Raw genomic sequence first — 17,169 nt, 5'->3', positions numbered from 1 at the left:
CCGATATATAATACTACTCGTGTATTTGAGTAGATGTTAGCTCGATATATAATACTACTCGTGTATTGGAGTTGATGTTAGTCCGATATATAATACTACTGGTGTATTGGAGTAGATGTTAGCCCGGTATATAATACAACACCTGTATTGGAGTTCATGTTAGTCCGATATATCATACAACTCGTGTATTGGAGTAGATGTTAGCCCGATATATAATACCACTCGTATATTGGAGTAGATGTTAGCCCGATATATAATACTACTCGTGTATTGGAGTAGATGTTAGCCTGATGTATAATACAACCATTGGAGTAGATGTTTGCCCGATATATAATACTACTCGTGTATTGGAGTAGATCTTAGCTCGATATATAATACTACTCGTGTATTGGAGTTGATGTTAGCCCGATATATAAAAGAGTTGGAGGAATTTCCCATGTTTTTAAACAAAAGAGTTTCGAATATCCTAATGTCACAAATTTTAGTTTTTCTTTTGTTAAATTTTAATATCACCTGAATAATTTTAATATGACCTCTGAATAAAGTGGACAGGCTGATGTTGCCTCTTCATTTCAACGTCGAGAAAATGAATAACTTTTTTCTAGGTAACTGAATCACTTGTAATAAATAAATAAAGAAAAATGGTTTGAATGGCTGCAAAACAAAATTATATAACAACTATTTATTAAAGAACTTTGTTTCACTACACGTCACAGAACTTCATTAAGGCAAAGTAAAACAAGATACAAACATATAACTAGTTAATTCCAGTGAGGATTCTCGCATTAGATATGTTTCCTTCGTTTCTTTATTCGAAATATAAGCGATATAATTCTTATTTATATAAACATTAAAATATTATCAAGAACGTCTATTCTACACACACAATTGACAAAACTGCAACTTCATAATGGTTATCTTTAAGTAAAGTTTACCAAATAATTAATAGTTTCCAGACTGAAAAATATATAATATGGCAATTTCAACAAAGCCTGGTAGAATCATATTTTGAAAAATGATGGAAACGTATTTGTACACCCATTAGAAACATTTGGTAGTAGGATGTAAACTAGTGTACATATATTGGTGTTTATGTGATAGTAATAAAGTAAATTGGCAGCGAATACAAATAGTAAGATAAAAGATATGAGAGGATTAGTAGATAAGAATAACAAATGAGATAAAAAGAAAAATAAAGAATGATGAATCCTTGCTTCACTTCGTCCGGTCATGCAAGGGGATGACAAACTCCAATCTAGCGGCGGCAATGAGAAGTTTAATTACTGCATTCAGACCATAATCGGGTTACTTTATATATCTTTTTCTTATTTCCAATTATGGTCAATTATTTCTTTACGAATTAAAGTATAAAAGTATATATTGTTTCTGAGATAAAATAATAGTAATATTGAGAAACGGTTTCATACTTATTACAATAAATTAGTACATAAGTAAACGAGGTGTTTAATAACTAATCGATGACTTTATTCTCACATTTGGGACAAGTGCTACGAGTTGCTACTTCATTTTGGACCTGTGATTTTATCGGTCAATTTGATATTAGAGCGGCTAATTTCACATAAATTATCATGTCAAAACTTACTAATTCGCTATGTTAGAAGTTGATTGAAGCACGATAGTAAAGATAACAGCAATAAATATTTTCACGCTGTTCCTAGTGTTTAGAAGTCCTAGTGTGTCCACTCACATACTTTTCCCTACAGCAATGTCCTATATATAGATTCGTTGTGAAATCTTTACCTTTTTTTTTATATAAATATATCAATAATTTTCTTTGTTGGGGGCACAGCCACATAACTTGGATTTCACGGAAGGATATTTTGGACGTGTAAATACTGCGTAGGTTGGCAGATCAATGAGAAATAGAATAGAAAATTAAAATAAACCTATAAATCAAATGGACAATAAACAAAAAGAATTTCTAAGGTAAACAAACAACATTTAATAAAACAAGGATAATAATAAGATGAAAATTATAAATCATTAATAGAACAGAAAACATGAAATATTCTTTCACCCTTTGTAGGGCACTATCAAGGATTCTCAAAATCGAGACGCATTGAGCCTGACAGGTACACATTCCATAAAAACTCGTGAAGTCCCTAAATTACCTTATTTAATTAAACAAACAATGAAAAAAAAACAATCAATTATAAAAAAGTTATATAAATTAATGATACACAATACTAGGCAATTCGTGATAAGATCAGAAATGATTTCATTTCATTTCTAACAATAAAAAACAATATAAAGCATATTTCCCATTATAAAATAAACAATACATCGTATTCAGAAGAAAAGTATCCATATCTAAGTTTGAGGTTTTGTGTTACATACGAATAAAAAGATCCAATTCTGTTAGTTCTGACAGGAATTTACACAAACAAATTTGTCTAATATTTTAAAAAATTTAAATTAATCGGGTTCTTTTCTTATAGTGCGTGGGTTAACTAGATAAAAAATTATAGTGATTCTCCAATGCAGTTTTATCACAAGCTGAGTAAGGCTTCTGTGGATCCAAAGTGTATTTGTGTGAAACGACACTAAGAGTAATTGCATATTTCCCAGAAAGTCTCAGATGGACAATAATTATCAACTGATAATTAGGTAGCTCAAAGATTTGGTCCAGTGAATATAAAAAAACTTTATGTTTCCCTCTATCTTAATATATAGCTGAGATATGGGCGTATGAATCCTCTAATTGGCCGGGTTTTGAAAATGAGAAGATCTGAGGATCATTGTGGGATGACATGTCAATTTGGTTCAAAATCTCTGTTTAAACTTTGAGAGATAGATAGTTTAATAGGTGATGTTAATAATATTTATTTTTAGTATCACATTATAATACAAGGGAATAAACATGAGATCGGAAACAAATAATCTATACAAAATAAATGTATTTGTCAGCAAATAAACCACAAGAAGGAGTAAGATGGTAATCAGTATAGTTTTTAATAAATTAAAAATTTGAGAATAGTTGAGTTATATTGATCGGATAAGGAATGATTTAATGGCTTTTCTTTAGTAGTGGCACATCTTACATAATGTTAATTTTACAGGAGAAGCTGATGATTATTTTAAATATATATTTTCCAAATATTAACATAAAACTTCATTCTATTCTTTTTATAATAGGTGTTTGTGAATCTTAGAGCTCATGTGATCAACATAACTTAGCTTCAAATTTTTAATTTATTAAAAACTATAATGATTATCATCTTACACCTTCTTGTGGATTATTTGCTGACAAATACATTTATCTTGTATAATGAGGTGTAGATAGTTGACCGTAGATTAATGATTGGAGAAGTTTGTCGGGGGGTGCGGTCAGCAAAGAACAACATAAATAAACAAAACAATATTTATTTATTTTATGCCGACTTTTCGACCTGAGGTTCAGGTCTTCATCAGGGCTATAGAACAAAAGAGATAAGATTGGAGAAGTTTGTCGGGGGGTTGTTGTTATCTCTTTTGTTCTATAGCCCTGATGAAGACCTGAACCTCAGGTCGAAACGTCGGCATAAAATAAATAAATATGGTTTTGTTTATTTATGTTGTTCTTTGCTGACCGCACCCCCCGACAAACTTCTCCAATTTATTTTGTATAGATTATTTGTTTTCGATTTCATTTGTATTCTCCTGTATTATAATAAAATGCGAATTTATATTTTATTTTATACCAGATCGGCCTGGTGGGCCTTACATGGTTGATATAACCGTTATATTATATTTTTTTTTTAACAGTTGATTATGGTGGGGGGTATAGTCTTCTACAAAAGACAATCCTAACTATAATATAATACCAAAAACTACTATCATTATCATCACCCATTAAACTATCTTTATCTCTAAGTTTAAGCAATATAAATTCCATAGGCAATGTAGATTTAGAGAAAAAGATAGTTTAATAAGTTACAGATAACAGATTATGATATACATCTGTCGAAATATTTAAAATCCAGTCTATAAAAATAACCTAAGCATTATTCCCTATTTTAGCAAATGTTTTTTTAAATTATTTATTTAATGTAATTTACAACTGTACAAAATAATACAATAGGTAAATATGTAGTATGTTTCATATACACTTGAAAATCTTGGGAAGGAACCACCCATTGGTGGTACTTCAAACATTAATTTAAATTAGAAGGTCCCGTGGCCATCTTCTTTTCAGACGCCTCAGAGGATTATCAGGGATTGTTAAGGATGAAAGATTAAGAATTAATGGGTTAGGATGGTTAAGGAGTTTGGAATGAAAAGACGCATATCTGTTTTGGGTCAAATCTGCAACGAATGGGATGTTAAGGTTTTGTGAATGAGTTTATTTGTGACGTAATAAGGAGCATCAAGGATTTTACGTAGGATTTTGGATTGTAAAGATTGGATGCGGGAAGAATTTGATGGTTTGGTGGAGCCCCAGAGCTCAATTCCATATGTCCAAATTGGTCTGATTATTGTAGTGTATACTAATGTTTTGTAGTGAATGGGATGTTTAGAGCGTTTGTCAAGTAAGTGTTGTAGCAATCGGATTCTACGAGCAGTTTCTTGTCGTTTCAGTCTTGTGTGTGGATTCCAAGTAAGTCTCTTGTCAAGATGGAGTCCTAAGTATCGAATCTGTTCAACAGGCATTAGTGGTGTATTTAGAAAGGATACTGTAGGATAGGAGGGCAGAGGTTTACGACGGAAAGTATAGGTGATCTGGTGGGATTTGTCAGGATTTATTTTGATTCTACAGTTTTTACACCATTCTTCAAGAGATGTTATGTGTCCCTGTAGTTTAGCAAATGTAAAAATGTAATTCGACAAAAATTAAATTCTTATCTACAAATATCTAGGTAAAATTATTATAAGAATTGTTGTAATTTTTATATATAAATTAAAACGAAATGAAATAAAAGAAATATTGGGGAGCAAAGCATGGAGTAATAGCTAGTATTCATAAATTTTTAACCCGTTTCTTAGCTCAATACAATAATTCGCCTCCCGCTGCCACTGCTAGGTGGTCGTTTATCATTCCTCCTCCTTCGGTGCGTTCGAATAAAGCAAGGTTTTTCTCATTTGGATTTTTTCTTTTTCTTCTCATTTATTTTTATTTTTATGATCCAATTTTTATCTTATTCCTTATTACGATTAACATTATTTTTTTTGCCAATATTACATTCTGTCAGTGACAAGACAATGATCATACATTCATACAATATTTACAAATAATATTTAATCAAATAATATCTAGATATGAAATCAAACAAAAAAATATAATCTTAAAGTAAAATAATATCTTAAAATACAATTATTACAACTTACATTCAGCCTAGAGAACTCTAAATCGGGCTTATCTCCCCTCTTGTGAAGGGGAAAACAGGAGTCTAGAAGTTCTCGTTAAACCACGTCAAAAGTATTAAAAACCACTGGAGGATGAGTAAGGGAAGTGCTCAGGAGTTGAGTGAAGAAGCTATTCGTATCCAGAACTCTAATATAATTATTTACGATAGGTCTCTAGGCCACTATCGTTTCAACCTTCGGGGGAGGATAGAAGGGGTGGGTAATGGTAGGGGATTAGGATGATGAGTTTCTCTTGGGCTGTGGGGAATTAGATTTAGTAAAGTCTGATACAAATGGGATATTAATGTAGGGCAGTGGTTCCCAAACTGGGTGCCGCAGGACCATGGGTGCGCCAAGTGTATGTCACGGGTGTCTCAAGCGTTTGCTACTTTTATTGTGGAATTTACACTTTTATTTTCTCTTTTCTTTCATATTCAACATTTTAAAGGAAAATCCGCCATTTTTTTTTAACTCGACAAGGATGTCGTGAGATTTTTTAGTTGAACAGAGGTGAAGCTGAAGTCCAAAAAGGGTGTCAAGATAAAAAAAAAATTGAGAATAAGAAGGGGTACTGTTGATTACATAATAAGGAGCACTGACTATTGTTTGAAGGACCTCGGATTGTAAGGACTGAATGCGTTTGATTTTAGAGTTTTAAGCAGTTCTCCACAGTTTTATTTATTAAATCAAGATTGATTTTATTATTGTCTTGTAAAGTAGTACTTGATTTTTTTGAAAGCTAATTTTTTAATTAGCAGTGCATATAATTGATCAAATCGTTAGTTCTTTTCTTCCAAGTCTAGTATGTGGATTTACGTTAATCTTCTGCCATGAAGACAATTAAGATACCGAACTGTGTCAGAGAAAGAAATGGAGTTTAAATGAACCCGCGGACAGGAAGGCCATTAAATTAATGTCATTAGCTGTTCTACTTTATAATTTTATTGGATTGTATAGTTATAACACGACATTTCTATTATTCTGTTCGCCTAGATTAAGGCCAAAGACTTAATGTGAAACTTCGGCACCCATCAAAGAGTATCAGTCATTACAATCTGTTTTATTTATATGTACAATATTTGCTATTGGGTAACACTGATTGTATGATAACAAGGAGGAAAGTTCTAGTTAGTTCTAAGTTGTTATATGTGTGTGCAGTTGATTTAAATAAAGTATTTTTTAACAGTGATAAATGTATTTCTTTTCTTTATAATTTTAACAGTGCACTTAATATCTTTGGAACTATTTATCAATTAAGATATTATTTTCTTAACTAAGTGATCTCATTATCAAGTGATGGTGACGTTCCAGAGATTAAAGAAGTTACAGTTTGCGAATGCGAACAGACCATACTGAATTGCTCCCGCGTTGGCATCGTCAGGATCCATGTCGCCTTCTACGGACGCGCCAACCCCAAAACTTGTCGTCACCCCTCAGCTACGGAGGAGCCAGACCTATTCTGCTCCAGAAGCCTTGGAGATCGCCAAGAACAGGTTCATCAATGCAAAATTACTAACTTTTTGAAAAATAGTTACATCAAATGAAAGAAGTCTAACGAAAACCGCGCACGTTTGTTATTGTGCATCATTTGATTTTTTTATATAAACCAGAATACATCAATAGATTATGTTGTTTTTTTATTGCTACGTCAAGAAACGAATGGAGAAATTTTAAAAAACAGACAGATTTATCAAACGAAATTTATAAATCATTAACAATCGAAAGACGATAATTACAGTGAGATAGATATACCAGGAAAAACTTGAGATACGTGGGGAAATTAAGGTAGAATACAAAAAGTATGTTCCTCATTGCCCGGCTGTGAGAATGGCACCGGATAAATATAATTCTTGTTATATTGACAAAAAAGATATCACATTAGTAAAATAAAACTACTTATATTTATCAACGTTTCGTCCCACTTTGCAAGGCTTCGTCAGGGCTGGAAGAATGACGTAAAGTGGGCCGAAACGTTGATTAACAATAAATAGCTTTCTTTTACTATTTTGATAGCTTTATTAACCGCCACCTGGACTATCTTCCTACAATCTACTTCATACGGTTAACATCTGCTTCAAATTCTGGTCATATGTTTGTAGTGGATAAAATAAAGCTACAGGGCTTAGTAATGAACGAATTCGTAAAATGTTAATAAACATTGACACGTTGATTAAACGTCCGAGTTGTAGGCAGAGGCTTAGGATTGCGTTATGACTGTATAATTTAGGTATTAAGTTACATAGTATTAGCTTGTAAAAAAGCTATTGACTTTGATTATAATTCCAACTATCAAAATGTCTTTAATAGTTGAGGAGGAGGATCTCTTGCTAAAATTTCCTCCAAAACCATTTCCACTTCGTTAACTGTTGTTCTACAGTTTCACAAGTTACTGATACTGATATAGGTCAGTAAAATAAGGCCAATGTTGGAAGGAAAACCCAAATAAATCTGGAAATGTTTTCAAGTCTAAATGGTTTGATCATTAGTCACAGCCCCTTAGATTTTGCCTCCTAGGAAGAAAGTAAGTTCTTTAAAATCTAAATCGAATTTTGAAAATGTTTGATTGAACGACGTTAAAAATTATAAATCCAAGGAAGTATTGAAATTCATCCAATGGTTCAATTTGAAACAGAATTTTAAATATCTAATCCTGCCACGACCTGTCTTCACGCCTAAGTTTCCTAAAATTAAATATTTCAGTTTTTAATTTTTAACTAAAAAAAAGTCTGCAATTTTTCTCGTCTTCGCGGAAAGAAAAGTGCATAATTTGGATCAAAATTATATTATTTTCTTTAGAAAAAGCTACAAAATCGAAAAGTATTTCCATTAATTTATCTTGCACTTACGTGGTCTTCAATCTCGGAATTACAGGAAGCTTGATTCTCAATGAACTTTGAGTCTCAAAAATAATTAAAAACAACATTTTAGCAAAAACATTAATTTTATTAAATGTAGATCATTAAATACTTTGTCGAATGAAAAAAAACATTAATTATTTCACAAATATTAGGATAAACCGCAGAGGTTTTTCACACAGAACTAACAAATGGCTTTTTTTTTTGCTCGAGCGGCATTGTTGATTGGTCGAAAATAAGATTCAATATACGAATTTTGCAGATTATTTTGTCTGTTTCTGTTGTCAAGTTTTGATCTCTCTTTTTTTTCTCGCAAAATCACAGCACAAAATGCTGTAAGCATTGTGTTAGATTTATTCATTACTACAGAATTATATGATTTAATTTTAGAGATGTAATGGTCAAAGAGAATGCGACTTGACAGCAGCCGACTTCTGGTTCTTCGACCTTTGTAAAGGAATCAACAAGTACATCGACTTGAGCTTTTCCTGCTTATATTATATCATTATCAAAATAAATTTAGCAAGTTTATCATAAATTGTCTGTTGCATCCAAACTGAATGTGATAAAATAAACTTCATCTTGTAACACCCTAGTGCTATATGACAATGCCTACCGTGCCAGAGATATCAGGATACTGAGGGTATCTAGGGGGTACATATAGTGTTCATTTTTAGGAAATTCAAATTTCTTTAAATATAAATTCATATACATATCTGCAGGGTGCTATGTTTCATGACTGTTGTCTATGACATGCTAGGATAATTACTGAAGGCAATTATTCATATTAATTTCTTAAACCGATCTAACCCGATCCAGATATCACTCATTCCATTATAAACCCCATAGTTTCTAACCTTGCATCATCTTCCATTCCTGACAATTCTCCGAGGCACCTGAAAAGAAGATGGTCATTAGAGTACAACCAATGGGTTTCTCTACACGCCTGTAACACTCCATTTTAACTAAGATCAAATTTACTCAATGTATTATATAATATACAGTTGTAAATTTCAATAAAGATATTTAAAAAAATTCTTTAAGACTATAATTAATGGATTACCTTTCCAAAGCCATATCGTATTTACGAGGTTACCAACTGTACTCATATACACGAGTTTATTATCTTACATAATTTATATAATGTTATTACCATTGAAATATATAATATAATAGGGAGTGGTATTGAGTAATATGAGCCTCAAAGGAACTAAGTATTTATTTACATTTAGCAGATCTATAAATAATATAATGTAATAAATGCTTGAAGAAGTTTGTCGGGGGGTGCGGTTAGCAAAGAACAACATAAATAAACAAAACCATATTTATTTATTATTACGGCATAAAATAAATAAATATGGTTTTGTTTATTTATGTTGTTCTTTGCTGACCGCACCCCCCGACAAACTTTTTCAAGCATTAATCTACGGTCAACTATCTACACCTCATAATGTAATAAAATGATTGCAATGACATGATTCTGATGGTTTGCCATAAAATATATTTACATTATCTATGAATACCTAACTGGTTGGGAGGCTGATTCTGATGGTGTGGCATACTGTTGTGTGTATGTGTACTCTTCTTTTTTTTTTATTATCCTCTTCCTAGTTTGCCAAATTGCTAAATTGCTAAATGCTAACAACTCGTATCAGAGCAATTTATAGAATATTACTAATTTATCTTGACTAACCAAAAAAAAAAGTTTCAAGAACTCAAAAATTTATTTGAATCTACTTCAGCAATATTTTGTGGCAATGAACGATAAGTAGGTAAATCTTACAAGTTTACACCCGATGCAGAAAATTAAATGTTTGTGTTTTAAAACAAATTAAAGAGAAGAACAGGTCTCTATAAAAGCTACGTTGTTAATAAACCAACAAAGCTGCAGCAAAATCTCAAATAAACTTTGACTGAATCAAATAAAATTTATAATATATATAAATAAAATTTGTTTTTCCATGTAAGTCCTTATTTTGAAATGTCCTTTCCACTTTCATGTATTCCTGCGTTTCGGTGCTCTTTCTCCATCTTTAGCATACTACGCCAGAAATTTTACCATCCAATTAATATAAGGAGTAAAATTAATTGTAAAAAATTAATCAAATACTGAGTACTAAAAGCAAGCCAATGTCCCCCATTAAAATTTTAAATAAATAATTACAACCTTTACAACAAAATTTTTTTTGTTTTGGACTGTGAGGCTTTTTTAGTTGGACACACTGATTAGATGATTGGACAGGTAAAGATAAAATTTTAATAATTTGATTTAGATAAGATAAAGAATATAAAAAATATGAAGGTGACGTAAGATGTTGTTTTTCATATTGAATGTGATGTAGAATTAGTATTTGGAATAGAAGGTGATGTAGGATGTAGTATTTGGAATAGATGTTGAAGTAGGATAAAGTATATAGTTGCAAATGTAATATAGAGGATGGTTTGACAATCGGTTTTAGGATTATGATTCAAAAATATTCGATGATTTTGATGATTGAACGTTTTGCTGAAAGTTAAGTCCAGATCGTAGTTTTAAGAATAGTATTACAACATTGAATTTATTTTATATTGGAAAAGGAGAAATTCTGCCATGTTTTAGTATAGTTGGCTGAATCTTCTGTTTAATTTTTTAAAAAAAATGTTAATTAAGTTCAATGAAAAACTCAATGATATAATATTAATTTATTTTTTAAGTAGTACATTCACTTCTTTGAAGTATTTAATAATACATGCTGAAGTCTGATTTGGTGCAGGAGTAGCTCACATCGAGGTACTTGTTGATTCCTTTGCAAGGGTCGACGAACCAGAAGTTGGCAGCAGCCAAGTCGCATTCTCTTTGGCCAGTACATCTGCACAAAGGACATCGTAAAATTCTTTGGTCAAAATTGAAACCAGCAGAATGTTTGAATTCTAGAGATTTCTAAAATAGTTGACAGGGTTTGGTTGGAAGCCTACTTAAAATTTCGTTGACAATGCCACTAATCTACCATAGATATTTCCTTCGTCTTCTCCGAAACCGTTCAGTGTTAACATGACTGTAAATTGGTTGTGTATCTACACGCTAGTTCAGCGTGTCCGCAAATAACTCATAAATTCCCCGTTTAATTCACAATTTTTTGTTATAAATGATATTCGAAGTTATTTTCCATAACTTTAATCATTTTTCTGGTCTGCTTGAACGTTTCATATCCATAAAAAATATAAAGGTTATGAGTTTACCTCTTGCTGATGATCTGGAGGGCTTCAGGAGCAGAACAGGTCTGGTTCTCTTCCGTAGCTGAGGGGTGGCGGCAAGTTTTGGGGTTGGCGCGTCCGTAGAAGGCGTCGTGGATCTGGACAGTGCTACCGCGGGGGCAGATCAGTGTGGTCTGTTCGCGCTCGCAAACTGTCACTTCTTTCACCTCTGAAAATTACATTTGCATTACGTTAAAATCATCTTTTATTGTAGAATAATAAAGAAGTTGAGGATCAAGAAGATAGGATGGTTTGGGTGAGAATAAAACACACAGTATCCGTAAAACTAGCATGTGCCTACGATTCAGCCAACATAGTATTCTTTCTTCAGGACAAAGCAAAAAAGATACAAAAATAGTAGAAATTAGTAAATTAGTAGTACAGATAGCTTCGTCACTCACTGTATTAATCTTCGAGTAGAAAACGTAGGATGAAAAAAAAATACAATGGTGTATAGCTTTTGTATACAAAAATAAAAAATAAAAAAATATTATCTTCAAAAAATATAGTTGTATAATTGAAAAGAATATTTAAACCAGAGTAGTTATTTATTTAAAGGAATTGGTAGCTATAAGAAACGGAAAAAACGAAGAAATCAAAATAGAAACATATAAAAACATAGGAATTTGGATTCTAGAAAATAAGATTTGATATAAATGATAAAAAAAATAAATAAAAAATGATGATAAAGCAATCAATAAAAGGTTTTATTTGTTAAATTACATAAATGGATTATCTGAAGATATACAAAAATCATTTAAAGATTGTGATGTTGAATAATCTTTATGTTACAGAAGCGACAATAAATTTGAAAATTATTATAGTTAATTGAAGGAGTAAATAGATACATAAAATCAATCAGGAGTGATATATAAAATTGCTTGTTTTAATTGTTTAGCTAAATACAGCAATGATATAAAAACAAAGAGAAGGATCCCAATAAAACAGCAGTAGTGCTGCACGCATCTAAAAACCAACTAAAATTCAATTTTGACTATACAATAACATTACACAAAAAGAATAATACGTAAAAAGGAAAGTACTTGAGTCTATTTATATTTCAGGAAATATGAACAAGAAATTTTAACTAACACTATTCAGAAAGTTAAAATAAAATTAATAGATTAATAACTTTGATGTGAATTTAAATAATAAAAGAAATAAGTTTTTAATAAATCAATTATATATCTTACCTCATTATAAGGAAGATTAGAACAATTGAGTGATAAGAGAGAAATAATAGTGTTAAGTAATGGTGTAATTAAAAGTTTAAATATTAAATGGAAAAGTGACAAAATAGGTAATTAATCATAAGCTGAGGCAACATTATTAATAATTTAATATGATTCCTGATTTTTTATGTTTCATTGGGTCATTTGACTGAAATTAATGACCTGCAAAAGGTTTTAAATTGTTGGATGTGAGGTTTAAATTTATATTTATGATATGAATATTTATTACTATTAATGTAGTTTGTTAAAAATGAATGTTTGATAAAAGTTGTTGTTTAATAGATTGACCTTGAGGATAACCAGGCTGTCCGAAACGTTTTACATTTAGAAAAAATTATTAAGAGTGTTTCGAAACCTAACTTGGATACAAATTATTTTATTTCAGAAATAAAACTAGTCTCAAAAAAGTGAAAAGATTATTTATTACAAAAAAATATTTGAAAAATTATACTTAATTCAACAGTGAATGACAAGTAAATAATATTCAGTGATCTAGCAATTCGATTAATTACTCTAATCAAAGAATAAGCTGAAAATTAATGATTCATATGATTAAGTTAGAAATTATACTAAAACAAATAGAATAAAAGCACAGGAGAATACATCAGACAGATGAAGGAAGATATGGAAAGACTAGGAATAACGGACCAGGACTGTCTGGACGGAGAAAGATATAGCAAAAGACAGAAGAAAATCAATAACGTTGATAAGGCCAGTCGTCACATACGGTGGAGAAACTTGGACCCTAAGCAATAAAAGCATTAACCTGCTAGACATGTTTGAAAGAGTAATTCTGAGGAGAATCTTAGCGCCCGTATGCGAGAATGGTAATTGGCGAAGCAGCAAAAATGGTGAACTTTTTGGGCTCTATAAGGAATGTAGCATCTCCTCGCACATAAGGATACAGAGGCTTAAATGTCTTGGCCATTTAATGAGGATGAGCGATGAAAGAGGGGCACATGAACTGTATAGTTAGGTTCCGGATGGTGTGCGGCAACGTGGTAGGCCGAAGGGTTGCTGTGAGGCGGGATCTGCGACAACTGAGGATCCCAGTTACCCTTACAGAAGAAAGAGAAAGATGGTTGGCGGCCGTTGAGCAGGATATGGGCAGCCTATTGCGCCTGTTGTGCCAAAAGAAAAAAAATCAAGGTTCTTGCGGGAAAGAGAAATACTAAAAAAGGGGGTCGCGTCGAAAGAAGAAAAAACAAAGGCACGCAGAGCTAATGAGGGAAAATTGGATGCAAAGGGGAAAAAAAAAAGAAAAACCAAAAGTAATAATATTCACGTGATCTCTAAGCCCGTTCCGTGAAAAAAAATTGATGACTGGAAATCAATTGATTCTAATGCAAAATTTAACCGAAAAAAAAAATAGTATTTTTGTTCGGATAAGGAATGACTTACGAACTATACGTGCTCGTACAGCTGCATCATTTCCCTTTATTATTTTTAGCTAGGATAAAGAAATCGAATTTAGAATAATTTTCGCAAACATTATAACAAAATGATACCTCATCTTGTGCTTTATTCCTCTCCTCACCCTATCGTATCTAATTCATTTATGGTAAACTATTTCTCTATCAATTAAAATAGTAACTAATAATGTAAATCATACTTTTATGACATATAATAAAACATAAATTGAAAAACTGCTTCATTTTTATTGTTCTGTTATAAAAATATTGATGCATGATGCAAACACTTACCGATGAGTTGAGGTGGGGCACAGACCGGACACTCGCCACCCAGGACGATGCTGGCCTGTGCGAAGAGCACGGCTACAAATGCTACGAGTTGCTGCTTCATTTTGGACCTGCCCTTCTCTAGAGAGCCTTCCTTTTTATATTAGATCCCATAGTACCATTGCAGCAACTGTGTACACACTTGCTAATTCGCTCTGTTAGCATTTCACTGATTATAGATAGCTTATGGTAAATATTGCAGTACCTATTAGATACTAAATATTTATAACTTAATTTGAATAAAAAATTGAAGTTGTTTATATTCAAACCCATTGAGGCTACATCTGATCAAACTAATAAGAATTGAAATTTTGAAATATAACTGAATCATCCCAAGATGTCTTTTGGATCCAAATATTTAGAGTATTTTTAAAGAAGCTGTCATTTTTATTTCTGGAGGAGAAGAACAGAATAATAGAGAACTGACTTCTTCGTCTAGTGGGCTCCATCTGTCCTACCAAGAAGATTTCAAAGTAGTCTAAACCAAATAATGTTATTAAAATGCAGAGTTATTATTTTTGAAATATGATAATACTTAATTCGAAGAAATTGGTAAGGAATAGCTCACCCGATAACAATATTTTTATTTATAAAATGGTGTATTAACTAATTCATATAAAAGTTTTGGCTGGATAACTGGAGCGCTAGTAAAAAGTAACCAATGAATTTGACACTAGCGAAGGTAGGAAAGGTTTTTCACCAAATTTAGTTCCATGTCTGTCTGTTAGTGGCCAATTTCTTGGTCAGTTTTAATTGTTTAAACCGTCAATCCGATATCGATGAAATATTCGAGGATGTTGAAGTAGGTTGGTTAATTAAACTACTTTTTATTTTATCATGTCTCGTATACTACTTTGGCTTAAATGGGTAAATGGATTTTACTGGACTCACATATATTTTGAAAACGAATTTCGAGAGAGGGTGTGAAAATGGGCCTTTCTTTTTCTTTCAGATTTCATCCTTTCTTTATTTCTTATTGATTATGAATGATTTTATTTAGAATCTTTGAATAAAATGTTTTAAAATTCATTCTGATTAACTGAAAACTGGCAAAATGATCTGCTAAGTAAACAATCTAAGTATACCGTAACACGAAAGCTCCGTAGGCACATAAAACAAAAACAATACGGGGAAGGAAAAAAAAAATTATAGAGATAAAATAAACGTCATGAAAGAATAATAAAAATAAATAAATAAAAATAATGATATAAAATGATAAAATGATAATCATTTTATATCATTATTTTTATTTATTTATTTTTATTATTCTTTCATGGCGTTTATTTTATCTTTATAATTTTTTTTCCTTCCCCGAATTGTTTTTGTTTTATGTGCACCTCCTGTATTTTTTTAGCTTTATATTTTACGTATTTTTATAAAGAAATTTTTACTCTTGCCATTGTTACTTATTTTTATTCTTATCATTGTATCTTATCTTTGCATTTTTATTCTTATCATTGTATCATTTTGTATCCTTTTAGCCCTGATGAAGCCCTACAAAGTGGGGCGAAACGTCGGAAAATAAATAGTTGTAAACTATTTTTGTTTCTCTTTTGACCGCAACTCTGACCATCTTCTTATATATCAATTTTTACGGTCAACTATATATACTGCTATGTATCAAGGCATTAGCCATGATTTCAATAATATGTCGTTTATTAAGGTTTTTTGCTATCTGTCCCCGATACCTGGTTAGGGCAGGAGTCTCTTACTGCGTCCCCGGATATGAATCCATCAGTATTAAGTTTGTCACATTACCAGAGGCCCCTGAGAAAATTAGATTGGCTAACCTTTAAGTGTTCTAACAAAAATGATAGTTTGTGAGGAGGGACCAGAATCAAATTAACCAGGTGCAGGCCCTTCCTGGACATGTATAACTTTTTTTACATATCCTCGGCCCTGAGGAGGGGAACGCCTGCCTCGGGAGTCTTCGGACATCGATAACCAATCAGAGGAGAGATTTAAAAATAAGGTAACGCCCCAAAAGGGGAGAGGAAATTCCAGAGAGGAAATTGAGAAGGGCAGACGGACACACTCAACAGAAAGGCTTAGACGAGTGTGGACCACAGTCAAGAGGCAGACTTAGAGGATGCACTTCGACCAGACGAAGGCCAGGAGACCTGGACATCCCTAATGAAACAGAAGACACCTACGGCACTACATCCCACGGCATCAGCAGCTATAAGTATACATTAACTAATAAGTAATCATGTAATAATTTATATTTTATGACAACCTTTACCTGAATCATTTGAACCATTTTAATCATAATAACAAATTGTAAATAAATACTTAGTTTCTTTATGTAGTTTGTATACTATTATATAACCCAATATATCACTCTTTATTATCCTATATAATTAATGGTAACAACATTTTATAAATATAAAGGTATTTAATTGGTAAACTGGTAAACACACAAACAGATTTTGGAAAGGAATCCAATTATAATAATAGTTTTTAGGACTCAATTTATAATCAATTAATTAACTTATTTTTGGATAATTGCCTTTTGCGATTGTCCTGGCATCCCAAGTAAATCTGCTACTAGTACATAGCAATACATATATAAATAAATAAAATTGATTTTTTATTAAGTTATGAATAAGTTAATGATTATGCGAAAAGGTTTATTTAAAAAAAAGAAATAATGCTATCAATACTTTTGTATTCAAGATGTACGCCTTGAAGGTAGATTCTCGGAAATGGTCGCAGTTTCCACACTCAATAGATGCACCAATATTTACTGTACACTTCAATCAGAGA

At 31.7% G+C, this 17,169-nt stretch overlaps 1 protein-coding gene across 1 annotated transcript; it reads right to left on the bottom strand.

Annotated features, from left to right (window-relative positions):
* Positions 1 to 10,865: 10,865 nt before the first annotated feature.
* Positions 10,866 to 14,523, bottom strand: LOC106678773 (L-rhamnose-binding lectin ELEL-1). The gene is made up of 3 exons (XM_014417518.3): positions 14,368 to 14,523; positions 11,418 to 11,601; positions 10,866 to 11,047 (listed from the first exon to the last, which is right to left on the bottom strand). The coding sequence occupies exons 1-3, from the start codon at positions 14,465 to 14,467 to the stop codon at positions 10,918 to 10,920; spliced, it is 414 nt and encodes a 137-aa protein (XP_014273004.1). The 5' UTR covers positions 14,468 to 14,523; the 3' UTR covers positions 10,866 to 10,917.
* Positions 14,524 to 17,169: the final 2,646 nt, after the last annotated feature.

This window comes from Halyomorpha halys, unplaced genomic scaffold, assembly GCF_000696795.3.
Source record: "Halyomorpha halys isolate HHAL.00 unplaced genomic scaffold, Hhal_1.1 Scaffold159.1, whole genome shotgun sequence".
Lineage (NCBI taxonomy): Eukaryota > Metazoa > Arthropoda > Insecta > Hemiptera > Pentatomidae > Halyomorpha > Halyomorpha halys.
Note: the sequence above shows the minus strand (reverse complement) of the source record. Positions and strands in the feature narration are given on the sequence as shown.

What these genes read in the sequence shown, in the direction of transcription:
- LOC106678773 (XM_014417518.3), bottom strand. Translation starts at nt 14,467, where the DNA reads ATGAAGCAGCAACTCGTAGCATTTGTAGCCGTGCTCTTCGCACAGGCC. An exon ending in TGCCCCACCTCAACTCATCG is followed by an intron (nt 11,602 to 14,367) that starts GTAAGTGTTTGC and finishes TGTAATTTTCAG; the next exon opens with AGGTGAAAGAAGTGACAGTT. An exon ending in CTCCAGATCATCAGCAAGAG is followed by an intron (nt 11,048 to 11,417) that starts GTAAACTCATAA and finishes TCCTTTGTGCAG; the next exon opens with ATGTACTGGCCAAAGAGAAT.